Here is a 20011-nt window from a genome sequence, read left to right on the forward strand (position 1 = left end):
CCATAAAAATGTTTATATATAATGAAAAAAAAAAAAAAAAAAACTGATTTCTTTAAAGGAAGCAAGCGTTTGATATGAGTTTGAGTTTGGTGAAAGGCAGATGACAAGCATAAGTTTAGGTTAAACTAACAAATGACTACTTACACTTAACGGAGGTTTGTGTTTGGTGTTTGCTACAACTACTAATCGTATAGTTTAGATTGGAGTAGAACTATCCATTAAAGTGGTTGGAGAATGCAACAATAGGTCACCATTTGGAATATTCGACTGATTAACTTTTATGTGAATGATGTAATTATAACCATAATATTAGTTAATTATTACATTTGTTTATCATTGTGGTGCATAAATGATACAACATGTACTCTTTTCTCTTATTTGTTGTGGAGAAAACAATCAAATTGGTTACAAAACATGTTATCAATGAAACATGAAAAGGTCATTTAAATTACATTAAATAGCAACCTCTTATCACATGTTTTGAAAGACTTCAATGCCACGTAATTGCCATATGGCATTATCATTTATTTTAAACTTTTATTTAATTGTTCTGTTAAAAAATTGTTGTTACGTATCCATCCAAACCATCGATTTACACCAACTCCAGCCATCACCATCATCTTTTTCGCCAATAGGTGGCAAAAACATTTTGAGAAAACCACATAAGGCCATCTCCAATGCATTGAACTCTTAAGAGTTCAATGGATTGCCACATCAGTATTCCACTAACCATACCATTTAACCCATTAAACTCTACACTCCATTAAACTATTAAAAGTTCAATGGATTGCCACATCATCATTTTATTTTTTTTATAAATAATATTAATAAATAAAACTAAAATATTACATTAATTAGAAATTCAAAATTACAATTATAAAATATTAATTATAGTTTACAATAAAATTAAAAGTTACGAATAATACATTAAATAAGATGTTATCTTTTTAAAATATTTTTATGATTTATATATTTTTTTTTATTCTTTAGAATAAAAAAATATAAAGTAACTTAATAAACTAAATTATTGAATATAAAATAAAATAAAGATAAATAAAAAAAATAATAATATATAATATGTTTGTTGAAAAAAAGTATTATTTTCACTAGAAATTGTTATATTAAATTGAAAAAAAAAGAAAAAAAAAAAAAGCATTACCCGGTTCAATGGGGATTGAACTCCCCATTCAATAAACTCAAGCTACATTGCATTTTTACTCTATTAAGTGCCACATCACTACTTTTTATCCCATTAAACTCTTCATAGAATCCCCATTGGGGATGACCTAATTACTCTTTGGTAAAACTACACATGCATTACACAAATTCCTAAATTAAACTCGCATTTATTCATATAAGATAGATATATGTGTATTTTTTTTACTACAATATATAAAAAAAAATGCAAGGATTTTTTTACTTTCCTTTTTTATTGAAATGTCACCCAAACGTTGATGTTTGTGGGATTCGAAGTCGACTCTCGCTCTATTTTGAAGTGTTTATACTTAGCTATTCTTCACCATTTGGCCTTGTTGATGGTGCTATAAAAAATATTTCTTTTATGTCCTAATATTTCACAGTTGCACCGTTATTATTTTTTCTTTCAAATTTTCAAATATGACCACGTAAGACCTCTTATATCACATCATAATCATATTCTCTTGCAATATTAAAAGATGATCGCCAAATCACCAATGTGCATCGATAATAACTAATGTCGCTTGTTTTTTCTAATAGAATGTTCTTGTTGATTTTTTGTGAAATTTGTCACAATAATTTATGACAAAACTTCTCAACCACGTACAACATGTATTCTTGCAAATTACCCCAATTAGTAATTAATTGTAGTTGCAAGCTAGATGATTATAAATGGATAACATTGGTTAACATGTTCCTTAGTCACGTTCTTCTCTTTTCTACTTAAGAAATTATAATCCAAATGTTTTTGGTTTGAAAATTGTTTGTTAGATCATTTAAGAACTTTAATTAAATTTTTTTTAAAAAGAGTTCCAATCTCCTTTGATACCAACAAAGGTGATTCTTGTTGTAAACTTTTCTAACAAAGAATTTTAGTGTCCAATGCTTGATGCTTCACAAGTCCACCAAGGTCCACTACTAGAAAAATAGCCTTTTACGACGCTCATTGCGCGTCAAGGAAGACCCTGTCATAAAGAGAGACAACGCGCTTTTGCGCGTCGTCTATAGACGACGCGCATTTACGACACGCAATGCGTATCAAGGAAGGCCCTGTCATAAAGGAAGACGACACGCATTCGCGTGTCGTAACCTTACGACGCGCGTGTTAATGACGCGCAATGCGTATCAAGAAAACCCCTGTCAAGAAAGGTCATGTCATAAATAAAGATGACACACATTTTTGCGTATCATAATTTTAAATGTTTAAAAAAATATATTATTTTATTGATTTACTAATTTTCAAATTAAATAATACATTGAAAATCTCATGATACAAAATAAAATGCCATAAATAACAAAGATAATTCGTTTCACTAATATATCAAATATAAATAATTATTCCAATAGTGAGTAAATGTTATAAAAAAATGAACTCATTTATATACAATTGCATTATCTAGCTTACTATGTGCCAACAACTCTCTGTGTGTTTACTTTTGCTTGAGTCTCGTTTCCTCCAAAGCTTCTAGCCATGCCAAAATATGATATCTTAGGGTTCATGTCCAAATCAAGTAAAACATTGCTAGCTTAAATTCATCAAGTCCTTGGCGTGAAGTCTTAGATAGAAACTTAATTGCAATCTCCAATCCTTCTAGCAGACCCTAAAGATCATTATTGGCCATGTAGCATGATCCTGCAATCTCTTTTCTGCCTTCTTATTACTTGCAGCATCTTCTGCCTGTTTGACCAAGGCTGCGCCTTCAGCAGCAACATGCTGCCTTGCGTCAAAAAGATAAAAACAGATGACAACAAATACAAATAATTGCATTCTACTTAAAAAAAATAGAATCCAACTCCTAAATCACAAACTTGTTTAAACATACTAGAGACAGGATCCAATCCATGAGGTATTTTTGGAAAATAGTCTGAACATTCTTGACAAATCATAAACCTGCAAGTGAAGGGTAGAAAGGGAAGAAACAAATGTTCACAACCAGTAACAAATCTAAACACTAGAAGTTTCACAGTGATTGTTGATTCCTATAAACTCAAATGTGAGATGAGAGGCTTGTTTACAACCAGTAAGAAATACTAAGTAGAAAGAAACAAGCCCTTAATCCAGTAAGCTATATATAAGTGTTCCTTCACTTAACAATAGCTCCTTTCTTTCTCTTGATCATTCCAGTCAAGACGACATTTGTAACTTTAGTCGTCCCTTCAACATTAACCTTAATAAAATTAAACATCAACTTATCATCGACTTCATGAAAAAATCTAGCATAAGGATAACAAACCCCAACGTTATTTATCAAAACCCCAACATCTATACCAGCAACTGTTTCCTTAATCCTCCCAATCCCAGGATCTAAATCACAACTAAAATCAACCACAACAACTTTGATTTGGGTTTGTTTGAATTTAGTTCGGATTGAATTTGAAACATCGTTTAGTTTAGCAAGATTCCGACCCACAAGAACCAAATTTAGTCCTTTATTGGCCAGTTGGAAGGCAAAGGCTTTACCAATACCATCTGTAGGACCCGTAACCAATGCCCATGACCCGTCTTTCTTGAGGTTTTTAGCGGGTCTGAGGAAATTAATGAACACCCAATTCAAGATTTGAAGGGATGATTTTAGTAGAGAAAAGGAACCTCCCAATTCAAGATTGGACCCAATACAATTATAAACATATTAAAATTCTCGTAGAGATCAAGGTCACCTGATGCTGTCAAATCAATCAGCAGCCTCACCAGTGCACAATTGCAGAAAAAAGGAACATCCCATTTGCTAGTATATTCTAACTGATATTCAGCCATATCAGCTACAAGTGACACTGATCTCCTGCGTAATCTAACATCAGCAGTGGCGTTGCTCAAAATGCCCTAGAAAACAAGTTTTAAATTAGAAAAGACTTTGATTTGTCAACTTCCACATGCGTTACCTTTAGCATTAGATCACCGCCTTCGAAATAGAACAATTTCAGGCCATTTAGGTTGTTTCTAATAATCGTTGAAACAACATACAACGCTTTTATGGCTTCTTCCTCTAACACACTAGATTTCACCATTGTCATTAGCTTTGGCAATGCTCCAAGTTCAAGGACCTAAATTTTACACATATACAACGATTTTAATTCCATGTTGAACTCCTCTGACTTTGAAGCTAACAAACAAATGGATTTTAACTTACCTGTTTCTGAACTACAGGATTGTTTTGACTGGCTTTACCAACAATCCATGCACAAGCCACCCTTATTCAAGGATCTGAGTTACTAAGTTCCCGAATAACTGAAGCAAGACCTCTGAGTTTGTGCATATCTGAATGTAAATAAAAGCTCACAAATTATAAAATGGTTTGCACTTGCAAACTTTTTGCTGTGCAACATCAGGATTTTAACCTACCTGATTCAAAATCATTTATCAAATCAAGCATACCATCTATTCACTACTAATCACCTGTACATAGAGGTGTACCTAATTATGGTAATAACACAGTGTAACCCTATGTCATACACAAATGTCATATACGATATACAAATAGGATGCATATTAATTCGTTAATGTACATGTGTCACTGTCATGTACACAAGTATATGGATGCATCAAAGCACAACATAGACCACCAAGAACCTAGTACAATGCATAATTGATTCACAACACTTTCGGTTTCTTTAATTATTTCATTCTAATCAGTAAGTTAGCACGTCGTTTATAGCTCAACTTCTAACCTTGATTTCCATTTGACGTTTCTGTAGCTCATCGGTAGATAACTATTGAGCATCATGAACTTTTAATTCTAACTTTGCAGGATCTGAGTGACCTGCAGAAATGAGCATGAAATGCCAACTTCAGTTAGAAAAATATAACATTTAAAGCAATATAAACTTTTGTTCATTGTATAGGATAAACTAAAAATAACCATTCGCAGTATCATATTTTGTTCACTATATATATATATATAATGATATTGTAACCATATATAAATACATGAAGTAATGTTGATTGACGAAGGGGAATCACTAACATCTTTCTATTATTGAAAGTGAATGCCCATATGGGGATGTCTAGAGATATCGAGTTGTTATTAAAAAACCTGAATTTATTGAAAATATTATATTTTAAATTTAACTGAAAAATGAAAATATGCAGGCAATTTGATCAAATCTTCTAATTAGGTAGTTACATACACATAGTCAAAACTCAGCCTTCCAATTGAATCGGGTACCATACCAGTCAACCTGTTGAAGCTTAGGTCTCTGCAAAAAAAGATGGTTAAGATAAATTTAGAAGTATGATTAAATATTTCTTTAAAATTCCATATTTAGCAAAAAAAATCTGCTTGAATTTAGATTGGTGTGCTTATATGACTCACATGTTTTTCATGCCACACATATGTACTATGTACTCAGGTATTGAACCTGTAAGCAAGCAATGTCTCAAGTACCTGCAGAAAATTAATTAAAAAAGTAATGTCAAGTTTCTGTATGAAGTTAATAACTAAAATTCTCCCCCTTTCTGTAACACAACCATGAAATCAACTTACAATCTAACCATCAGTGTTAGATTTTGTGGATTGGGGAAAGGTTGTACTTGGTCCAGTCAAATCAGTTATCCTCCTGAAAACCAAAATGCAAAATTAAAGTAAGTTTCATTAGTGGATGAAAAATTAGTTAAATTTTTTGGCACAAAGTCTGGCTCACAATTCTTGTAAGTTTGTCAACAGAGATATTGTAGAAAGAATAGGTCTCTCCATCGATGTTCCTTGCCAATCACTACATGATAAATGATTTTATTAAAATAAAAAACCAGAAATATTTGGAAAATGGAAAAGATTTATAAAACTAGGAACAAGAAAAAGCAAGGTAATATACTCACAGTCTTATAAGCCTTGTCCAGTTTCCAATAGGATTAGGGGGAGAGAGATGTGTGCCAAGACCATGGATTCAAGAAGAAATACAATTTACAATTTAGTAATGTGAATAAAAAAAGGTAGAATTCTATAAGAATTAACAAAAACAAATCAATAAATGTTTGTTGGTATTTCTTGCAACAACCCTAATGTTCTTACACACTCTTCATATTATCAACAATAGAAAAAAAACATATTACATGTTTGGGATTGGAGTTGTAAAAGCTAGAACAGAAGGAAGATGATGTAGAACACCATCCATAAACTCTTCACCAATTTTAGACATTCCATGTCTTGAGGACCTATCAGATTCAAAAAATACATTATGTCTATTTTCAGAAAAACTAATATGCACATGTGAACCAAACCCAATTTCATCTAATACATAGCAAAATTCACCACAAATAAGCATAACATGTTAAGTCATGAAATTTGCAACAAACATGGTCTTATATTTTTTATAAAAAAAAATTAAAAATTAAATTAAATTAAAAAATAACTTTGGCATAAAAGTAGCAATCAACCCATGCTTCCTTGCAACAGCTCTGACAACTTCACATACATAAATCAAATGATCTGCAACATTATGTCCCTACCTTAAGCCCTCTATAGCTTCCCTGGTGTCTCCCTCAGGTCTATAACCCTTCCACCGGGTCTAGTCAAACAAATAAAAAATATATCTAAAAGTGAGATTACCAAAATACCATCACCTGTTTATGGAAATGATAATGTTTGTAACAGAAAATAGTTAAGATACCTTAAGCTAAAGTCAAGCTTTCCCATATCCCTCATTTATTTGGGTTAGAAATTGCACGTAGGACCTAATCTACATTCATAAATGATTCAACAAAAGGTATAAGCTAATTGCACCCTACAAAATCTGTCACTGAGGCTCTATTGGTCATATTTATACACGTAAACTAACATATACAATAGGAAAACAATTAAACAATGAAGAAAAGGACTATGATGGTAGTAAGAATAGTATAGATATACCTGAGCCTCATAGTCTTTAATACACTCCTTAGCTCTGTTAAAGATAACTCTTGGTTTTTTTAGGTGCATCTAGATGAGCCAAAAACCATATGAATCCGGATTATCCAGAAGATCAGTTGGATATTGGACAGTCCAACATGAAGCAGTGTGGATCCACTTTGATATGTGTCATCGATGCTTTTTCTAGTTTCTGATAAAGAAAAGAAGATCAAAACAAGTACTGAATTGATTTTAAAATTATAAACCAACTCAAAATAAAATAGGAACTAAAACAAAATAGGAGTTTAATGCACAACATTTCAAATTTCCTAGTTCTACTAATAAACAATGAAGAGGATTAGTGAATAATAAGCATAAATTATTCAAAAAAAAAAAAATCAGCATCAGAAGAAGAATTCCAGAACTTATTTTAAAACACAAATATAACAATAAAAAATCAAATCCAAAACATCAATATATGTAACAAAACCTAAGGGGGAAACTTTCAATCAGGTTTCAAATTTTATGTTTAGGGTTTGGAAAGGGATATATACAAGTAAAATCCCAATATTTTCATCGATTTGACAAGAAAGTCCTAAACTTTATTTTTTTGACAGTAAAGTCCAAATTACCGGCAGTTTTTGACACTTTTACCATTTTTTCCCGGTTAGCCGGTAATTAGGACTTTTTTGTCAACAAAATAAAGTTTAGGACTTTCTTGTCAAATCGTCAATTAGGACTTTACTGTCAAAAAAATAAAGTTTAGGACTTTTTTGTCAAATCATTGAAAATATTGGGACTTTAGTGTATATATAATTTTTTTGGTTAGAAATTTAATGGTATGATACTCTTTAAGCATAAGAGTTATTGAAACCTTCTCTAATCAGCTATATCCTATTGAAATCCTTTACGTTTGCTTCTTGATAAATCGTTTTTTTAATCTCAACAAACAGGCATTGAAAAAAATTGAGATAATCAAGAAAGAAAGAAAGAACCAGGGTTGTGTTGGCTTTTTGCAGTCTCAAAAATGGAGAAATTAGAAACCTAAAAAAACGAAATTGCCCTGGCTTTATACAAACACAAACAACACATGTCTAGTCAAAAGGGTGTGAATGTGGAGAAAGGAAAGAATGGCAATTTCGTTTTTTTTTGGTTTCTTATTTCTCCATTTTTGGAGTTGCAAAAAGTCAACACTACTCTGGTTCTTTCTTTCTTTCTTTCTTGATTATCTCAATTTTTTTCAATGTCGGTTTCTTGAGATTAAAAAAACGATTTAACAAGAAGCAAAACGTTAAGGATTTCAATACGATCTAGCAGATTAGTGAAGGTTTCAATAACTCTTATGCTTAAAGAGTATCGTACCATTAAATTTCTAACCAAAAAAAGTTATATATACACTAAAATCCCAATATTTTCAACGATTTGACAAAAAAGTCCTAAACTTTATTTTTTTGACAGTAAAGTCCTAATTGACGATTTGACAAGAAAGTCCTAAACTTTATTTTTTTGACAAAAAAATCTTAATTACCGGATAACCGGGAAAAAAGGGTAAAAGTGTCAAAAACTGCCGGTAATTTGGACTTTACTGTCAAAAAAATAAAGTTTAAGACTTTCTTGTCAAATTGATGAAAATATTGGGACTTTACTGTATATATCCCGTTTGGAAATGGGCAAAATTCCCAAAGAACAGGACACCACGAAATTGATTCATCATTTGGTCCAAATATCATTATAAATCCTGAATTAGACTCATGTAATTACCCCTGATCGCACTTCGTGCCTTCATCTCTGATAGGGTTCGAACAAAATAACGAAACAAAGCGTCTTCAGAGGAAAAGAAAACAGAATATGGAATATTCAGAAGGTTAAGGGGACATACCACAGTTGAATATTAGGTGGTGTGAAGAATCGACTTTGATGTCCATGGCATCGTCCTCAAGTGAAATAGATGAACTGGTGAATTTTTTGGCAGGAAATCAAGGGTTTTTGTGGATGACCTCGTCAATGTTAAGTTGGGGAAGAAGACCGACATGTTGTTGGAAGAGAAGGAGAATCGTTGAATCGGTACATCTTTCAATGTGGAGAAGATTGAAGGAGAGGAGAAGAAGAGACGTACATCTTTCGAACTAGGGTTAGAATCGGAGGAAATATCTTTAGAATTAAAGACAAAATTAGCATCTTCAAAGTCGTTTGCTTTGATTTTTCTTAAATCAACTTTTTCTCCAAACCCTATCAGTTGTTGGTACCGATTTTAGGGTTTCACATAGAACAAGAAAGAGGTGGTGATGGAGAAGATGGTAGGGCGGCGATGGATGGTAGGAATGGTGGTGATGGTCGATTGTCTTGAGGTTGCAGGTGGTGAGATGTAGCTGCGACAACCATGACAGTGGTATGGAGGGGAACTGTAGAGAGAGAGAGAGAGAGAGAGAGTCTGATGAGGTGAGCATTCCCGTGGAAGGAGGAGACGCAAGCGGGGTTTTTAATTTTTTGGATTTCATTCCCCCCAAAAAATGAAAACGCGCGCTAATAGATTAAAATTATAAAGCGATAGGGTAACACGACGCACTTTTTAGGATACGTGCCCTCTGTGTTTTTTTTTTTTTTTTTTTTGGACACTAATTTTAGGGCGCGCAAAAATGTGTGCCCTCTATCCTTCAAATTTTCCAGAGCTGACTTTATTTTTTAGGGCACGTACAATTGCGCGTACTCTATCAGCGCGCGTTATTGTTTGCGCGTCAGTAAAGGGTTGTTTTCTAGTAGTGGTCATAAAGACTTTTAATCCTAGACCATTTCAAATATATTTATATGTTAGGTCGGACATAATGGGTGAGGGAAGGGATGCGGGAGGCTTTCCCTTTCACCTGAACACCGCACCTTGACTGAGGGAAAGGTTTAGATTTTTGTATTTTGTGAAAAAAATTAAAATATGTATATCTCATTCATTTGAAGTCGGTTTGGTATGTGGTTTTTTCCAACGTTTAGTTTAGAATTTGTACATGATTTTAGACTATACTTTTGTTGTTCTGGTCTTACAATTCTCCGTGACTTGAACTAGATTTTGTCCTCGAAATCCTCAGCCAAAAACGAATCTGGATAGTGCTCGAGCATCTCCATCTCGGGCTCCCAAGTCTACTCTGAGCAATCAAGTCCCGTCCCATGATATTTATCATCAAATAGTGGTGATTTGTAGAGGATACTCAAATCATTGTTCGAACCGACTACACCATAATATGCATGTCATAACCATAAATCTTGTGACGTCACCGCTTCCAGTATCATTGTTAGATATTGATGGTCGCCCCTCATGTATTGGTCTCTCAATTCCATTGGATAATTCCTCTTATTCCAATGTGCACAGTCAATGCTACCAAGCATTCTAAGGAATTCATGTCTATCTTCATGTGCTTTATGATGGGTTTTATATGTTACACAAAATCTAATTTTGGCGGAAAAACATAAACTTTAAGTTCACATACACCCTAAAGAATTTATGTTATCACTATGATTTGCAAACAACTATTGAATATCAAGAAACCTATAACTGCATTGCTATTTTCGAAAATCACTAAAGGGTTATTAGAAAATACATACCTTATGTTTATTGTAGTAAATAAACAATGATTCCTTCTTCATCTAGCTTTAGAAAGCAAACACCATAAGTCTTGTGCCTCTAATGGCTACCACCCAAACCCTAACAAATTGGAGGCTAAAGAGGATAAAGTATGATGAAGGGAATTTTCGAAATTCTCTTTGGAATGAGGTGTATTTTGAAATTCATAGCCCAATGGAGTTTATATAGACGATGGGGAGACTAAGGATAAGACAAGTTTCATTAGATAAGCCCTTATCCATTTTCTTGCTCCCTAAGACATTCCAAGCTTCCTTAAAGCCCAAGAATACATCTAGATACTCTATAACCATCTAGAATTTCGTCCCCCTTCCAAGGGAGATTCTAGAATTGGTCAATGTTCAACTTTTGAACATTGTCACCCTTAGTCCTTCCACTTTTAATTAATCCCAAAATGAATTCCAAATAATTTATGATTACTTCTTAAAAAAACAATATTACTTATAATTAATATCTTATTCTCATAATATATTAATAAATCACTGATTTTAATTTATTAACTATATAATAAATTAATAAACCAGTCTCTCTCTCCAAAATGCATTTCAATTAATTACTAAGTTTGAGGGCAACCCAAAAGGACTTTGCTAATAATTCAAGATTATACTAATTTAGTTACTGACTTAGTCGCTTAGACACACAATCCAACACTTTATACAAAATTTGAATGTCAGTGGATGTTGGACTGACATAAATCTTTAACCTTATACATTCAGACAACACCATAACAAAAGTTTTCAAGATCCTCACGAGAAGTTCTTTTTGACATATTTAGATAATCATCTAATTAGTCTCGATTATAACCCTTTGTTAGTTGACATATTGCTAAGGTGCATTTTTGTAACGCACTAAAACTTTTATGATTTCTTACATCCCATGTTGTTTGAAAATAAGGAAAATTCATATCCATATCACCGACAACTCACATAAACAAACATTTGCTCATACGAAAACCTTCTGTATAATAGCTCGTGACCGTAGGTTGAATCATCCGCAAAGTAATGTCGGATCAGTAGTCGTTCAGCCTCTAAACGATCTATTTGGATTGTGTTTCTCCTTTGAATGTTACTTGAACTAGCATTACTCTAAAAAAAAATAAGTTGTGCAGTACGAGACAATGCATGTAACAAATTATTGAGGATAAGATCATCCTCAAATGATGAATTGTTGTCGTTACCTTCCGTTATTATTTTCCGAACATTTGGATTCATGCTGAAAAAAGAGAGAAATGATAGAGAGAAAATGAAACACACACACACACACACACACACATATATATATATATATATATATATATATATATATATATATATATATATATATATGGCTAAGTTATAATATGGATGGACAACTATTGTGCAAACATGTAAACAGTGCTTTCTGATTAATTAACCTCTAATACTCGCTATGTGAAGCTTTTAAAACATCAAATTTAGATCTCCAGTTAGCCACTAGAACACCGATTTCCTGGATTGAATTAGTTTAGGGAAGGGAATAGTCAAAAGCATGGTTCTAAAGAAATGGTCATGACGTGACACATATCTGGTCATTTCAATTGAAACCACTGGTTGTGGTGAATGGACAACTAAAATGAGAAGATGAAATGATAAAGACATCTAACTAGATAGTAATATAAATCGTAAAAGAGTTAGATGAAATAATAAAACTATTTAAAATAGGGACCTAATGTGAATAAAATTAAAACCTTATTACTCTCTTTAAACGTTTATAACAACTATATTGGTGTAATATATATAAAAAAACCTTAGGGACCTAATGTTGACAAAATCAAAACATTATTACTCTCTTTAAACGGTTATAACAACCATGTTGGTGTAATATTTATAAAAAAACCTTAAGGACCTAATGCGGACAAAATTAAAACCTTATTACCCTCTTTAAATGGTTATAACAACCATGTTGGTGTAATATGTATAAAAAAAACCTGAAGGACCTAATGTGGACAAAATTAAAACCTTATTACCTTCCTCGGTCATTAATTCGTTATGAACATGGACTACGAGGGTATTTTGGTCTTTAATTTTCTTGTCCTACCTTGTTCCATCATTTTGGATGAGACAAAAAAAAAAAAAAAAATTAGAAGTTTAGTCCCTAGTTCCATTTTTTTTTTGCTAAACGCAAACAAAATTGATTTAGTTTTGTTCTGTTGTGTTGAGTGCCATGCACCAAACTGTACATAGGGATGTCAATGGGGGAAAACGGGACGGGGAGTGCATCCCCCGCCCCCCCTCCTCCGAAAATTCCATGTTTCCTTGCCCCTGCCCCCGCTCCCGAAATGTCCATCCTTCCTACCCCCACCCCCACCCCGAAACCCCTTAATACCCCCACCCTCGCCCTCATTCCTCCGCCCTTTGATTGATTTTGGGTTGCCTTTTTTGGGCTAAAAAAAACTGTTATTTGGCTAAAAAAATATTTTTTAGGTAACAAATAACTATTTATAGCAGAATTTTACATATTAAAAATAAAAAAATTATGACATCTTATAAACATTATATTAACAACTTAAAAACATATTTTTTTTGTTGAATTTTAAAAGCTCAAAATCATGTTATAGTTTTATTATATTTATATCATTAATATATATATATATATATATATATATATATATATATATATAATTTATTAACGGGGTCCTCTATTAAGGTTTCGGAACGGAACTGCCACCCCGTTTCTGCCCCCAAAATTAAAAAGAAGTTAACCTTTCTGTCAATTCCATCCCCACCCCTAATTTTTTAATAAATACTCCAAAACGGGAAGGACCCATATGATCGATGTCCCACCAAACTTTTTGAGGCCTAACCCAAAAAAGAAAAAAAAGAAAAAAAAGAAAAAAGAAAAAAGGAGTTTTATACAATGCAACGCGGAGATAGTTGGAGGCTGGAGCAATGCAAGAATTGGCGGTCTTCATTTGAGATTCAAATGAATCATTTGAACTGTTCGATGATGGCATACAAATGAACTAGGGCTCAGACGCTCAGTCGCCTGAATTTCTCTCAAAAATCTTGCAAAAATGGCGTCAGGTGCCTCATGCTCCCGCGTTGATCAGGTTTGTTTTAATCGCTCTCTCCCAATCGTCAATCTCGCCAAAGCCATATTTTCTATAAAATATTCGATGGCAGTCAAACACACTAACGACAACTAATATCCGCAGCAATTAGGTTAAATTTAGAATGGATCTTCTGGGTAATTTAAATTTCATAAGTTAAAAAGTTTATTGCCCTGTTAGAAGATTGATTTTGTTTCATCCAATTTTGAAAATGCGAGCTATTCAGATTTGCTCTTATCTTTATTGCTCTTTCGTCAGTGAATATTGAGAATTTTAAGCTTGGTATGCAGTATGCTCATATTAATTTAAAATTATCTATGCAACACAACATGAATCTCCAAACAGAAGCACACCAGTCCATATCAGCAGCTGAATCTATCGACCATGGTTTTTCCCTGTTCTACAGAAGTAACAGAACCATGGAAACTAAAGCTTGGTGTGCTTTACTTATGCAGAATGGGGGTTGTATAGATAGTCACTTAATAGTTTTGATTAGCTGTTCATAAAAGTAAAAGAAGAAATCAGCTTACTTCATAATTGGTATTTCTTTTTCTAAAACCCCAAACTTGACAAAAGGTTTGATATTAAACTTAAAGATGCCTGGTTTTGTTTACCAACACCAAAGTGTGCACTTTGTTGGTTTTGCCTCTATCTGTCTACCTCGCGAGTACACATTTTTTTCCATGTATTGTACATAGTTATATTTATTAAGCAAAAAGTTGCGTGTATTGGTTTCACATTTTTTGTACACCTGGCACACCATTTCATCTCAGTGACCTTTTTTCTTCTTATAGTTTCATTCTATATTTAACTAGTTACATAATCATGTCAATACAAGGAACATAACACACATTCACATTTTCTTGAGGCATCTGTTTGTATAAGTTATATATAGTGGACTTTGAGTATGATTCAGAGCTGTCTTATTTAAGCTGTCTGCTTTTCAATTTCAGTTTATGTGCATATTAGTATACATTAAAAAGGAAGAATACACTTTTCTTTGTATTTCCCTAACGTCCAATTTTTGCCATGCGTTGCTGAATTTATTACTATGTGCAGTTCTACTGTTCAAAGAAGAAGCATAAGTTTGTATCACCTCTTTTAAAACCAGGGTTAGTTGAACTTGAACAACAATCAAAACTTTCATTTGAAGGGTCTCCTAGGGATAAGCTTTCTTCATCCAGATATCTAGCGTGTTCACAAAATGAAAATGGTTGTCATAGGCAAGATCAAGTAAGAAGAAACCTGATATCAGAGATAGAATCCTCTTTAAGAAATGAACATGTTGGAGGTCTGCAGTGTAATTCTTCAAATAAAAGACAGGGGAGTCCATCTGTGCTAGATTTGGAAGAGAAATCGATGAAGAAGAGGCCTTTAAGTAGTTTTCGTTCATCTGACCATATCTCTAAATATGGAGAATTGTCTTACAATTCCAAAGAGGTAGACCATGTCATAACAACTATTTTGCAGCTTCACTACACTTTCTTTGAATAATGTGGTTTCTTTATCTTGCAGACTAATGTTGGTGGTAACAATTCAGTGCATGAATTGAGCTTGAGGAAATGCATTAGAACATCTATGGAAGCTGTTGATGTGACATCATGCAATACACCAAACCTGTCAGAAGTCAAAGTTGGAGCTGAAAAAACTCCTCAGTCAATGCGTGGAAGCTCCATTTTTTCACCAGGAGACGCGTTCTGGAAAGAGGCAATCCAGGTGGTTGATGATATGTCCTATCATAATGAAGATCTTCCTGAAAAGGTTGTTGAAGAATCCAAAGGATCTGAAAATGATGTATTGAATCAACCTAATCATAACAGAACATCTAATACACCAAGTACAGACATCAGAACTTGTAATGTGAACATTCTTAAAAGTGTAGAAAGTAGCTCATCAAGCTGCGTGACTTCTAATGATTGTTTGGATATTGGGAATTGGCTCCCTTCAGAGTTATGCAACACATATAAGAGAAAGGGTATATCAAAACTGTATCCTTGGCAGGTAATTTTCTAGTCCTTTTGATCTCACCCTTTTCTGCTTATGTTATTACTCCATGAAGGAATATTACAAGGTGATTGTCTCTGTTACACAACAAGAACCTGAATCACCTAATATTATAGTCATTTACTTCAAAGTTTAATGTCCAATGTTCAATTCAATTTTCATTTTCCAGGTGGACTGCCTTCAAGTGGATGGGGTGTTACAAAAAAGGAACCTTGTGTATTGTGCATCTACAAGGTACTTATCATAAGATTTGTGCTAAATCTTTTCTACTTAATCACTTTTTCATAACCATTTGTTTTTCTGGCATAGTGCTGGGAAAAGTTTTGTTGCAGAAATCCTGATGTTACGTAGAATGCTGTCAACAAGAAAAGTGGCAATTCTTGTTCTTCCCTATGTGTCCATTTGTACAGAGAAGGTGGACTATTGCCTTACTTGTGCATTGTATTTGTTGAGAGTTGTATGTAAATATGTAATATGTATTGATTATTTGTCTTTAAGTGATGCAGACAGCACATCTTGAAGCCTTACTTGAACCAATTGGTGCACGTGTTCGTAGTTATTATGGAAGCCAAAGTGGTGGCACACTTCCTAAAGATACCTCTGTAGCTGTTTGCACAATCGAGAAGGCAAATTCCCTACTCAACAGATTGCTGGAAGAGAGGCGTTTGTCAGAAGTTGGGATCATAGTTATTGATGAACTTCACATGGTACTTTGAATTTGGTATCTTTGAACATTATGATGCAAAGAATACATTCTTTTAATCATTTTGTTTGGCAGGTTGGAGATCAGCACAGGGGATATCTCTTGGAACTTATGCTGACAAAACTTCGGTATGGAGCTGGTGACCCCACTCATGATCTTCAAATTGTTGGGATGAGTGCCACCTTGCCCAATGTCAGTGCTGTTGCTGATTGGCTTCAAGTAAGTTGTAGAAAACATTGGTCATGATGCATATCAAGAATCTGAAAACACTACCTTATTAAGTGGTTGAATGCTTTATATCTTGTTATTGAAATAAAATTAGTTTTTCAGGCAGCTTTATACCAGACAGATTTCCGACCTGTTCCACTTGAGGAGTATATCAAAGTTGGAAACTCAGTTTATAACAAAAAGATGGAACTTGTCAAAACAATCTCAAAAAGATCTGATCTTGGTGGTAAAGATCCTGATCATATCATAGAATTATGCAACGAGGTACATTATTTGATATATATAAATTCTTATAAGTTATGAACCTGAATGTTTATACTTTATACATTGCATATTGTATTTAGGTTGTCCAAGAGGGTCATTCAGTGTTGATCTTTTGTTCAAGTCGTAAAGGATGCGAATCAACTGCTAGGCATGTTGCAAAGTACCTTAAGCAATTCTCTGTGAATACCCTTAATGGTGAAAATGAATATCCTGATATTGCTTCTGCCATTGATGCATTGCAAAAGTCTCCAGCAGGATTAGATCCTGTATTATCTGAAACACTTTCTTCAGGTGTTGCCTATCACCATGCTGGTCTAACAGTATGTATATTAATACTATACACTCTTTTTCCCATTATTACTTAGGTTAGATTTTGAAGCTTTTGAGAAATTTCATTTCTGATTATTACTTACAGATTGAAGAAAGAGAAATTGTTGAAAACTGCTATCGTAAAGGTTTAGTACGCGTGTTAACTGCCACATCAACATTAGCAGCTGGAGTGAATCTTCCTGCAAGAAGAGTTATCTTCAGACAACCTCGTATTGGTCGTGATTTTTTAGATGGGACAAGATACAGACAAATGTCCGGGCGGGCGGGTCGCACCGGAATCGATACAAAAGGAGAAAGTGTATGTTGACTTTTTGTATTTACAAGCATGTTACTACTTGCTGCTTACTCGTGTGTTTGTGGAATTAGGTGTTAATATGCAAACCTGAAGAAGTGAAAAAAATTATGGAAGTGATTCATGAGTCGTGTCCACCATTGCGTTCTTGTTTGTCAGAAGACAAGAATGGAATGACACATGCCATCTTGGAAGGTGTTGCTGGTGGAATTGTTCAAACTGCTAATGACATTCATCGATATGTGAGATGCACTCTTCTGAATTCAACACAACCATTTGAAGATGTTGTAAAATCAGCAAAAGATTCTCTCAAGTGGCTTTGTCATAGAAAGTTTCTTGAATGGAGTGAAGATACTAAGTTATACAGTTCCACACCTCTTGGCCTTGCTTCTTTTGGCAGCTCTCTTTGTCCTGAGGAGTCACTTGTATGCAACACATTTTGACAATATATACATTTAACTCTAATATCTAATAATTAAAAAATATTATATATATTGTTTGTAGATTGTGTTGGATGACCTTTCAAGGGCGAGAGCAGGATTTGTACTCTCATCAGATTTGCACTTGTTATACTTGGTGACACCAACTAATGTTGATGTTGAGCCAGATTGGGAATTATACTATGAAAGATTCTTGCAACTCCCTGTTCTTGATCAAGTAAGCTTGTTGTCTTTTTTTTTTTTTTTTTTTTTTTTAATGTGTTTTTGGGTGAGATTTATATAATGGGTGGGCCCTTGTCCTTGTTGCAGTGTGTTGGAAACCGTGTTGGAGTGCAAGAAGCATTTTTGAGGAGAATGGCTCATGGAGCTACAATTCACACTTCAGAAAGATCAAGGCATGATTTGAAAGGACTTGGGGTGTCAGTGTCAGTGTCAACCAATAACATCCTTACAGATGATCAAATGCTTCGTGTGTGTAAGAGATTCTATGTTGCACTCATCTTGTCAAGACTCATACAGGTTGCTAATGCTAAATTGCTAATCATCTTCTCAACACAATCTTGAATCTTGATTCTTTTTCATTTTTCATTCATCTTTTTTGCACTGTTTTTGAATGAATATGAATTATGAAGGAAGCACCTGTGATGGAGGTTTGTGAAGGTTTCAAGGTGGCACGTGGAATGGTTCAATCATTGCAAGAAAATGCTGGAAGATTTGCATCTATGGTTTCAGTCTTTTGTGAAAGACTTGGTTGGCATGATTTAGAAAACTTGATTTCCAAGTTCCAAAATCGTGTCTCATTTGGTGTAAAAGCTGAGATTGCTGAGCTTACAACCATTCCATTTGTCAAGGTTTGAATTCTTTTTACTTTTTTTTTTTTCTAAGTTTGATTTGAAATTACTTTTTATTTGTTTTTTAATATGATTGTATGAATGTTTTGTAGGGTTTTAGAGCAAGGGCACTTTATAAAGCTGGATTGCGTACACCCCAAGCAATTGCTGAAGCATCCATACCTGAAGTTGTTAAAGCCATTTTTGAACCTTCAGATAAATTGGCGCAAAGGCTTATTCAACTGGGAGTGGCTAAAAAGATAATGAATGGGTCCCGCAAAATTGTCCTTGAAAAAGCTGATGAAGCAAGGGCTGCTGCTTTTTCAGCTTATAAGGCTCTTGGAGTTGATGTTCCTCACTTTTCTGTGAAAGGAGGCGATATATACTCAAGAAGTGAGGTAATGAAGGGGGAAAATTCATCTAATGATAATGATATGGCCTTAAGTAAATCATGTGGTGATAACTCGGTGTCTTGCATTATTGATTGTGAAGATAAATCTAGCTATGATCACATCAATCATGCTTCATCTTTTCAACTGGGAAAAGTTGGTATGAAGGAAAAGAATTTTAATCAACATCTTGTTACACCTTACAAAATTTCATTAGACATGCAATAATAATACCAAATAATAAATAATGTTGCTTGCTTCTTGTTATGTATTTGTTGTTGTGATGAGTTGGTGTTTCATATGCTAATTGTCAAATAACAAGTGTGCATGTTTGTAAGAGTGAAATATATTTATTTCCAAGAGTAATTCTTGAGTTAATTACCAATATACCCACTTTTTACATCCACACATGTGAATGACCAATGTACAATAGCAGATTGGATATCGTAGTTGATCATTCACAAATGAACAATTAACATGTCAACCATTGATATTCAATATTCACATGTAAATGACTGTTGTGTACAACAAACTTACAATATCAAATCGTTACTTTTGGTTGGTTATTGAGTCATTGACATGTGAACGGTCTATGTACTTCATCCAAAAAATGTGCATTGTCAACAACCACATGTTATCTCGTTAGATGCGAGTTTTTGTTGTTGATATCTAATCATTATCATCATGATGTTTAATCTCTAATGTTCACTGTGTATAAAGAATTTATAATATCCAATGATTTTTTGATGTACACAATGATTATTTATATGTGAATCACCAATATAAAGTTAAAACTTTTAGGAAATGTATATATAAA

General features: G+C 33.6%; 1 protein-coding gene and 1 pseudogene across 2 annotated transcripts; one reads left to right on the forward strand and one right to left on the reverse strand.

The window, feature by feature from the left end:
* Nucleotides 1-3668: 3668 nt before the first annotated feature.
* LOC145059539 (uncharacterized) lies at nt 3669-7083 on the reverse strand (annotated as a pseudogene). Its single transcript, XR_013686788.1, has 10 exons — nt 6011-7083; nt 5836-5907; nt 5679-5751; nt 5508-5579; nt 5323-5391; nt 4864-4955; nt 4436-4533; nt 4326-4386; nt 4078-4239; nt 3669-4018 (listed from the first exon to the last, which is right to left on the reverse strand). The product of XR_013686788.1 is annotated as an uncharacterized LOC145059539 (transcript).
* Nucleotides 7084-13482: 6399 nt separating this feature from the next.
* On the forward strand, nt 13483-19461 carry LOC145058200 (helicase and polymerase-containing protein TEBICHI-like). Its single transcript, XM_079006110.1, has 15 exons — nt 13483-13714; nt 14774-15154; nt 15230-15715; nt 15888-15952; nt 16028-16133; nt 16225-16425; nt 16497-16640; nt 16752-16913; nt 16994-17233; nt 17329-17541; nt 17610-17960; nt 18040-18192; nt 18285-18494; nt 18608-18826; nt 18919-19461. The coding sequence occupies exons 1-15, from the start codon at nt 13679-13681 to the stop codon at nt 19420-19422; spliced, it is 3471 nt and encodes a 1156-aa protein (XP_078862236.1). The 5' UTR covers nt 13483-13678; the 3' UTR covers nt 19423-19461.
* Nucleotides 19462-20011: the final 550 nt, after the last annotated feature.

Source organism: Lactuca serriola, chromosome 6 (genome assembly GCF_051521515.1).
Source record: "Lactuca serriola cultivar US96UC23 chromosome 6, Lser_US96UC23_V15, whole genome shotgun sequence".
Taxonomy (NCBI): Eukaryota; Viridiplantae; Streptophyta; class Magnoliopsida; order Asterales; family Asteraceae; genus Lactuca; species Lactuca serriola.

Bases quoted from the DNA above. Each gene is read 5' to 3' on its own strand.
- LOC145058200 (XM_079006110.1), top strand. From the start codon at position 13,679: ATGGCGTCAGGTGCCTCATGCTCCCGCGTTGATCAG. The intron at 15,716-15,887 runs GTAATTTTCTAG...TTCATTTTCCAG, and splicing joins CAAAACTGTATCCTTGGCAG to GTGGACTGCCTTCAAGTGGA. The intron at 16,914-16,993 runs GTACATTATTTG...TATTGTATTTAG, and splicing joins TCATAGAATTATGCAACGAG to GTTGTCCAAGAGGGTCATTC.